At 45.2% G+C, this 9,805-nt stretch overlaps 1 protein-coding gene across 2 annotated transcripts in view; it reads right to left on the bottom strand.

The window, feature by feature from the left end:
* Positions 1-226: 226 nt before the first annotated feature.
* The window catches only part of LOC142659899 (uncharacterized), a 21,525-nt gene continuing 11,946 nt past the window's right edge, over positions 227-9,805 (bottom strand). For both annotated transcript variants that reach the window (XM_075836454.1, XM_075836455.1), the window contains 5 exons: positions 9,199-9,300; positions 8,057-8,152; positions 6,804-6,896; positions 3,471-3,578; positions 227-1,947 (listed from right to left, as the gene is read on the bottom strand). In XM_075836454.1, the coding sequence (XP_075692569.1) occupies positions 905-1,947; positions 3,471-3,578; positions 6,804-6,896; positions 8,057-8,152; positions 9,199-9,300 (1,442 nt within the window). In that variant the 3' untranslated portion in view covers positions 227-904. The remainder of the gene's footprint in view (positions 1,948-3,470; positions 3,579-6,803; positions 6,897-8,056; positions 8,153-9,198; positions 9,301-9,805) is intronic.

Genomic DNA, 9,805 nt, shown 5'->3' with positions numbered 1-9,805 from the left:
CCCACCTAGTGGCCTCGTGTAGGAACTGCAGCCAAAAGAAACCAAAACGCTGCAAGGCCTGGCAGGAAATATGACATGAAAACCAAAGATATTTAGTAAAACACGTGCACTGACACCCCCCCCCCCCCTCTGTAAGGTGATTCATCTTTTTCTCGGTGTCACTTCTGATTTACTTATTATATGTTCTTAAACTTTTCGCAGACAATGTCCAGACATCATTAGCAGCTCAGACATAAAATAACTTGTATTTATGTGTTACCGCAGTTTACAATATAGATGTAGGTATATATGTTATTCTACAACAAAGCACCAACGTGGAGCCGCTTTAAGGCCGGGTGCACACACAGTTTTTGATGAAACCCCCCCATCCCCCATTTCCAGCAATGAATCCAACTTAAAAATATTATAAAAGAAGAGCTTACACTCCAATCCTATTTTGGGCGAACAAAAAGCAACAAATACAAGAAAGAAAAAAAAGCATTAAAAACTGCACTGTGTGAACAATGCCTTTTGATTACATTCCGGAACCGCATAAAAAATCTATTTAGTAATATAATGTTCTCATCAGAAACTTCCGATAAAAGACCCCGCAGATCCGGTGAAGTGTCGAATTTCAGATGAGGGTCCTATGGGGGAAAATCCGCACATTTCCTTATGAAGCCTCATACAGACTTCTGTAAACAGCGCCTGTACCCCGCGGATGGCTCAGAGAAATCCCCCCTCCCCCAGCCTTGCATTGTTGCTCCCTCCTATAAGGGGGGGGGGGGGGGATTACCGCTAGTTAATAACTTGGCTCCAAAGTGGAGACCGATCTAATATTTCCAATGAAAAAAAATATTTTTCAGAATTAACAATAATTTACACCTCCCCGACCACCGGGTCCGCCGGCAGCCACGCCAAAGTTTTACAAGATGATGTAGGTGGGTAAGGATTCGTTACTCGGGATACACTGTACATACTGCTGGCTTCCCCGATGCGTTTCCTTGTGTCGGTTTAGATCCGACTGATGGGTAAAACATTTACCGCACTCGGAGCAGTCAAATGGTTTTTCACCTGTGTGAGTTTTTACGTGACGGTTGAGAGCGGAAGTCTGACGGAAACACCTGCCGCATTCGGGACAAGGAAACGGCCGCTCCCCGGTGTGGACCCGGATATGTCGAATGAGACAGCCGTTGTAGAGAAAGCCTTTCCCGCACTGGGGACAGACGTGCGGCCGCTCCATCTTATGCGCTCGTATGTGACGGTCACACGAGGACTTGGAACTGAAGACTTTTTCACACTCGGTGCAGGGGAAGAGAACTTCTCCCGCGTGGAGCCGCAGGTGCATCTCAAGGTGGATTTGCTTGGTGAAACCCTTCCCGCAATCCGGACACTTCAGCGGTTTTTCTCTGGCGTGCGTTAACTGGTGCCGATCGAGACTGGACTTGGTGTAATAAGATTTGCCACAATCAGAGCAGATCCAGGAACTTTCATCCTTGTGACTTCCCATGTGCATCTCCAGGTCGGACAGTGAGGTGAAGCACTGCGAACACTCGGGGCACACCTGGATCTTCTCTTCCATCTCATCTATCAAATCGTCTTCTATGGTTATAGCGTCGGGGAGATGAGCCCCAAAGTTTGAGCCAATCGAGGCCGGCCTGTTGTGAAGCGCCTGGTTTTCGAGAAACCCAGAGGCATTCTGGGACACTTGCGGAGGCACAGAAGAGTTAGCGAGAGCCTTGACGTCCGGTTTCCTCTCGTTTGTGTGATATTCATCCTTTACCGGATTAGCGCCGGTTTTGCGGTCTACGACATACACGGATTTGCCGGGGTTTTCTGCCTTCGGTGGGTTTTGGTTGTTGACCTTCACGCTCTTCACAAACCAGACATTGACGTGTCCGTTGTCCCCGCTCTGATCGGGACTGTTTTTCATCTCCCCGGGGGTGAGAACATCTTGAATTGACCAGTCTGCAAAAGAGAAATATACAGAAGAATAAACAAGTTCTGACAGAACATTCTCCATTATTGTTATTTCATGGGGAATCCGAGTATTTACCAGAACAGACGTGTCCGGGGAGCTGCCGGGCCCACTTTATATCACAGGAGGGATTCAGCACCGTATACATTATATGGCCAAAAGTATTTGGACACTCCACCTAATTATTGCGTTCAGGTGTTTCAGACACACCCATTGAAAACAGGTGCATAAAATCAAGCACACAGCCGTATAATCTCCATAGACAGACATTGCTAGTAGTTCGTCTCGTAATAAAGAGCTCAGTCACTTACCTGGTCCCGCCATGGGATGCCACCGTTACCATAAGTCAGTTTGTGAAATTATTACTGTGAAGTGGAGGCATCTAGGAGTGACAACAGCTCCGCCATTAAGCGGTAGACCACGCAAACTGAGAGCGGTGAGGGGGGGGGGGTGACGGTCTGGGGCTGTTTTTCAGGGTTTGGAGCCTTATTTCCAGCAAAGGGTGATGTCAATGCTTCAGCATACCGAGACATTTTACTCAATTGTTGCGTTTAACTTTGGGGTAACAGTTTGGGGCTTGTCCCTTCCTCTTCCATGATGAAAGACATGGGGTGAGGGGTTCAGTGTAGAGGAAGCCGAGTGGCAGCAGAGCCCAAATCTCAACCCCCTTTCAACACCTTTGGTATAATTTAGAACATAGATTGTGAGCCCGGCCCCCTCCCCCAACATCAGTATCTGACCTCACAAATGCTCTTCTGGATGAATGGGCAAGAATTCCCACAGACACTCCAAAATCTTGTGTAAAACCTGCTCAGAAGAGGGGAAGCTGTTATACCTGTATCGGGCCCTACTCCATATTAACGCCCATGTTTTTGGGATGAGATGTCCAATAAGCTCATATAGGTGTGATTATCAGGTGTCCACATACTTTTGGCCATATAATGTAAACGGACAATTGGTAGGTAGATAGGCAAAAGAAGAGAGATATTTGATGGATACAGATTGACTGACGGACAGACGGTAGGATGGACAGATAGATGATAGATTATTTTAAAGGGCCGGTGCTCTACTTTTGTTTCATAGTTGGGGCTTATTCCATCCGTCCATCTGACTTTAAAACCAGCCCGATGTGTATAAACAAAGATCATGCCGTAGATTTACCTGCAGTGCTAAGGAAAATAATTACACGTCATGTCACAACGTGATCTGCTCAAATAATAAAGCCGAGCTCTGCTGAACTTGTATCCCAGGATCCCATTCCCATATTAGCCGGAAGTTCTCGCAATAGAGGAGGGAGTCACCGGGGAGGGGGGGGGGGTCACATTTCCTGAGGATTCTTTGGCAGCGGGCAGGAGATGTTATATCCCGGTCTGTGCCTGTCAGTCCTCTGTTCTGATGATGTCATGTGTATAATCAGGGAGCCCGGCCGACATTTGTTAAGTGTGAGGCGCCTCTTGCGGTTTCCCTGGGCACATGTTGTGGATTTCCCTCACAATTAGTTGCTCTTACAAACCTGCAGCGTTTTTCTCTCTTTTTGGTGTCATTTGTTCCTTTTCATAACACTCGTCTTCATCGTCGTCATCAATGTTGACTATAACGGTCGGCTTTGAAGACACAGATCCTGCGATGTGAAACAATAAAAAGTTACGCAAATGCAAAATTGTTAACGAAAAGTGAAATCCCTCTCACACACCTCCGCGGTCCCGTGTTATCTATTGTTACATCTTCCCTTGTAGAGTCATCTGCGGAGGTTGTGAGTTCATGGCACTAGTAACTGCCGGACCTCTTCTCTGGGCGGCCACAAGTTACTATACAACAGACGTTACTGTACAACAGACGTTACTGTACAACAGACGTTACTGCACAACAGACGTTACTGTACAACAGACGTTACTGCACAACAGACGTTACTATACAACAGACGTTACTGCACAACAGACGTTACTGCACAACAGACGTTACTGCACAACAGACGTTACTGCACAACAGACGTTACTGCACAACAGACGTTACTGCACAACAGACGTTACTGCACAACAGACGTTACTGCACAACAGACGTTACTGCACAACAGACGTTACTGCACAACAGACGTTACTGCACAACAGACGTTACTGCACAACAGACGTTACTGCACAACAGACGTTACTGCACAACAGACGTTACTGCACAACAGACGTTACTGCACAACAGACGTTACTGCACAACAGACGTTACTGCACAACAGACGTTACTGCACAACAGACGTTACTGCACAACAGACGTTACTGCACAACAGACGTTACTGCACAACAGACGTTACTGCACAACAGACGTTACTGTACAACAGACGTTACTGTACATCAGACGTTACTGTACAACAGACGTTACTATACAACAGACGTTACTGCACAACAGACGTTACTGCACAACAGACGTTACTGCACAACAGACGTTACTGCACAACAGACGTTACTGCACAACAGACGTTACTGCACAACAGACGTTACTGCACAACAGACGTTACTGCACAACAGACGTTACTGCACAACAGACGTTACTGCACAACAGACGTTACTACACAACAGACGTTACTACACAACAGACGTTACTGCACAACAGACGTTACTGCACAACAGACGTTACTACACAACAGACGTTACTGCACAACAGACGTTACTGCACAACAGACGTTACTACACAACAGACGTTACTACACATCAGACGTTACTACACAACAGACGTTACTACACAACAGACGTTACTACACAACAGACGTTACTGTACAACAGACGTTACTATACATCAGACGTTACTGTACAACAGACGTTACTGTACAACAGACGTTACTGTACAACAGACGTTACTGCACAACAGACGTTACTATACAACAGACGTTACTATACAACAGACGTTACTATACAACAGACGTTACTATACAACAGACGATACTACACAACAGACGTTACTATACAACAGACGTTACTGTACAACAGACGTTACTGTACAACAGACGTTACTGTACAACAGACGTTACTACACAACAGACGTTACTGTACAACAGACGTTACTATACAACAGACGTTACTGCACAACAGACGTTACTGCACAACAGACGTTACTGCACAACAGACGTTACTGCACAACAGACGTTACTGCACAACAGACGTTACTATACAACAGACGTTACTATACAACAGACGTTACTGTACAACAGACGTTACTGTACAACAGACGTTACGGCACAACAGACGTTACTGTACAACAGACGTTACTGCACAACAGACGTTACTGTACAACAGACGTTACTGTACAGACGTTACTGTACAACAGACGTTACTGCACAACAGACGTTACTATACAGACGTTACTATACAACAGACGTTACTGCACAACAGACGTTACTATACAACAGACGTTACTATACAACAGACGTTACTATACAACAGACGTTACTATACAACAGACGTTACTACACAACAGACGTTACTGTACAACAGACGTTACTGTACAACAGACGTTACTGTACAACAGACGCTACTGCACAACAGACGCTACTGCACAACAGACGTTACTATACAACAGACGTTACTGTACAACAGACGTTACTATACAACAGACGTTACTATACAACAGACGTTACTGCACAACAGACGTTACTGCACAACAGACGTTACTGTACAACAGACGTTACTGCACAACAGACGTTACTGCACAACAGACGTTACTGTACAACAGACGTTACGGCACAACAGACGTTACTGTACAACAGACGTTACGGCACAACAGACGTTACTGCACAACAGACGTTACTGTACAACAGACGTTACTGTACAACAGACTGCCTCTCTATGCCGAATACACTTGTTGTTGGTCCCTTCATCACAGGGAATAAGAGGAATCGTGGGGTAGTAATGTAATTTGTGTATTAGGGGGAGCTGGGGGGGCACAAGGGCCTCATACATTCGGTTCGAAGTGTCAATGTGGCTATAGTAACTGATAAGGTTCCAGCTTTAATTTTTCCAGAAAGGTAATAAATAATTTCTTCTATTTATCGGGACTACAAGGTCTATCATGATATTGGCTTCTTCCCCTAGTTGAGGACCAGTGCGGTGATCGATGGTCAATTTTCTTATATTCTCTGTATTAAATTACATTATGAATTATCAATCATGCAGAATTACTCAGAGATGTATTCTCCATTTTCAAATGAACTTTCCCCCATTTATTTCTGCAAGAACTAGGTTATTTTCGTGGCTTATTCTTATGGCATTGAATATGCCAGCAATCTGTAGCCTGGCTGAACGATCTCACATAAAGTGATGTATAGGAGTATGTACTCCCTAAAATTTTGACAATGGGAAAGAACCAGCTAATAACAAACCTGATGTCAGCATCTACCGAAGGATTATAATAATGCATTTGAAATGTATTGTATGCCTGTAATTGGCTGAAATATTCTCATGGTCTGCTATTGGCTGAATAAAGAGTTATTGTCACATTGCCTCTGATTGGTTAACCTTAAGCCAACACCCCTTTTGAATGATCTTAATGTAAATGATTTTGGCAATAAACCCCCAGAGGAGTATTTTGAGCATACAAGCAATGTCCGTGTGTTTATATTCCTCTGTCTATATATCGGTATGAAATCTCCTGATTAGGATGCTGGATAAAGTTCCTGGCGTGAGTGTATAAATTTCAGTCTAATATATTTTGAGCCATTGACTTCCACAACAGTGCCCAGGAAGTTTCTGCACCAAGTTGATCTGCGACACCAGCCGTACTTATACGGTGCGGATATTAAAATGGAATCATATTGTACTGAGATCTAGTAGTAAGGTAAAGCAGATGTAGATCCGTTACACACCTTGTGAAAATGTATTTCTTTGTGGCACAGGATTCATCACAGGTTTCGTTTCTTGCTTTATTGTTGAAGTATTATCAGAAACCACATAAACATCTGTGCGTCCAAAAAAAGGAAAAGTGAAAACACAATAACAAGACACACAAATATAGTGTTATATTTACATCCAACATTGACCATTACTGAAAGTGAACCTTCAAAGGGGTTGATCAGTCATAAGAAATTCATGGCTTATATTCCGGACAGACCATCAATATCAGATCAGTGGGGGTCTGACTCCCAGCACCCCCGCCGATCAGCTGTTTTGAAGGGGCACAGTCCTCATATGAGCGCCGCTCCCTTCATTACAGTCATTGCTCACACTGTGAATCGCAGGACACACTATCACACAGTATTACAGTCTTCACTTGAATGTGAGAAGGTTGTAATACTGTGAACCGCCACTACAAGTGTGTCGTGATTTACAGTGTGAGCAGCAAAGACAATGATAGAGAAGCGGCGCTCATGCGTGTGCCACAGCCCCTTTTCTTTTGAACAGCTGATCGGCGAGGGTGCCGGGAGTCGGACCCTGACCGATTACATTTTGATGGCCTGTCCTGAGGATAGGCCATTGACTGGACCACCCCTTTACAGCAACTAAATGTGAAAATTTGATTATATATATCAGGGCTGACTAGTAGTCATGTCGCTGTGACTCTCTGCCGTGCCCCTTCAGAAGCAAAATGGGGGATAAGCGGTAGTTTAAGTGAATGAGGAAGGCAGGCACCGCTGGCGTCCTCACAAGTATATGCCCCCCACCACTCCATTCTGAAGCAGTAGGCCGGTAGAGGACCCATGGGGGAACAGGGGAGCATTTTTTTATAACTTTTTTTTGTAACCCCAACAATGTTGAAACCCTCTTATGGAGGGCCCAGAATAACTGTCCAATCAAAGGACCATTTAATTTTGGGCCCCCTTTAGTAATATATTAAGGGCCTGCTCATTGGGGCAGCTCACTTGTTAACGCTCTTGCCTTGCAGCACCGAAGTTCCAATCTGACCAAAGCCAACACCTGCATGGAGTCGGCGTGTTCTCCCCGGGTGTGCTCTGCTTTACCTCCGTACTGCTTGCACTTGGCAGCTGTGTGTATTGTCTCAGGCTGCACATGTGATCGTCCCGCTGGGGACTGATATGAGGGAGGACAATCTCTGTCGCAGCGCCGTGGATTATGTTGGTGGTATATAAGAAAAGGGTCCCGTCATTATCTGGCTTCTTACCTGGAGACTTGCAATCGTCATCGACTGGAATGGTTATAATCACAGGTTTTCCTTCTTTTATCCTCGCTTCGATGTCTGGTTCCTCAGCAGCGGACTCTGTCAAGAAGGTGTTTCTACTTTAAATAACTTGCAAGAGTTAAAATAAAGCGTATATTTCTGAATTTACTATTCTAGATACGGTGGAGATCATCTTAGCGCTCGTACTGGTGGATATGGAAGTCTGCATGGATGTGAGATCTACAGAGAGAGACGTGGATTATCCCATCCCAATACTAAACTCAGGAAGCCCCTGTATACGGACCATGATCCTCCTCAATCCATGATGTCAGATTTTAGCAGAGAATATATCGGGAGGGCTGGACAATTTCGAAATTCAGCGCAAGGAATCGACGTCATCGTGCAAATTTCGGTTTTCATCAATTATTTTCTCCTAGTTTAAACTGTATCTGCATCTTCAGGACTCAGTTCAATCCAATGGTGGAGCAGGGAGCCGTAAAGTCCCTGCTCTACCATTCACTATATATCGCTGGACGCGAGGCAGTGACGTCACCGCGCCTGTCTGCCCCGAGCTGCACAGACCAGAGGGATCTCCACTAGTCATTGGAACGGGGGTAGGTGAGTATGTATATTATTATTTTTATCAGGCACTATTGGGGGCAACTGTGGGGGCATTATACAGCGTGGGGGCATTGTAATGTTTGAGGGCAGCTATAGGGACATTATACTGCGTGGAAGTCAGTTATGGGGGCATTATACTGTGTAGAGGCATCTAGGGGATAAATATTTATTCAATGGCGTAGCATGCAAATAGGGGGCGTGGCATGCAAAAAAGGGGTGTGGTCTAAATAATTGTTCAATAGTCTTAATCGAGGTTACATGTTCAATTAATCGTGATTTTGATTTAGGTCCTAGTTGTCCAGCCCTATATAGCGATACACTAAACCAGTAGACTGGATACTGAATTATTTACCACGATCTATATATATTCATGGGGAATCCCTTTAAGGGGTCACTATTGTTTTAAATCGGCCGCGGTCTCAGCACCAATCAAAAAAAAGTTTTTGTTTTTTAAGGCATTTATTTTTTACGTTGTTCCGTTTCGGCCACAGAAAGAAATCACCGGAGGGTTTACGGTTACTGACCTACAGGAAGCTGCTTCTCCGCACGCTCCATTCTCTCCTCCATGTACAGCTCTTTACCCTGTTCAATCGTTGCAATGATGTCGGGCTTTATAAAGATGCGACCTGTAAATTACGGAGAGACAACCTGGAACGTTACATGACGCACAAAGCGGCCCAGACATCGCAGCTCTTTAGTTATTAATCTACAACCTGAAGCCTCCAGCAATATTCCTCTATGGTGAGATACTGGGAGTCGGAGACGATGGTCCAGATGTGTTAGTGATAAATATTTAACCCGTTAGTGTTTTTACGGCGACCACTAACGGGCTTTATTCCGATGCCATAGCCTTTTCATGGCACTGCATTGGAATAAATAAATAGAGCAGGGAGCGTTAAATCTCCCTGCTCTCAGGTGCCAGATGTAGCAGGGGGCTGGGGGCGTCCCTGCTCTAACGGGCGAGATCAATATCAGTATCGATCTTGCTCGTTTAACCCCTCAGATGCGGCGCTCAATAGTGAGCGCCGCATCGGAGTGGTTTTGGAGAGGGAGGGAGCCCCCTCTCATCCCACCGGCACCCTGAGTAAGATCGCAGGGTTTCCGTGGATTCTATGTCAGCCGGGGGTCCTA

Source organism: Rhinoderma darwinii, chromosome 8 (genome assembly GCF_050947455.1).
Source record: "Rhinoderma darwinii isolate aRhiDar2 chromosome 8, aRhiDar2.hap1, whole genome shotgun sequence".
Classification (NCBI taxonomy): Eukaryota; Metazoa; Chordata; class Amphibia; order Anura; family Rhinodermatidae; genus Rhinoderma; species Rhinoderma darwinii.
Note: the sequence above shows the minus strand (reverse complement) of the source record. Positions and strands in the feature narration are given on the sequence as shown.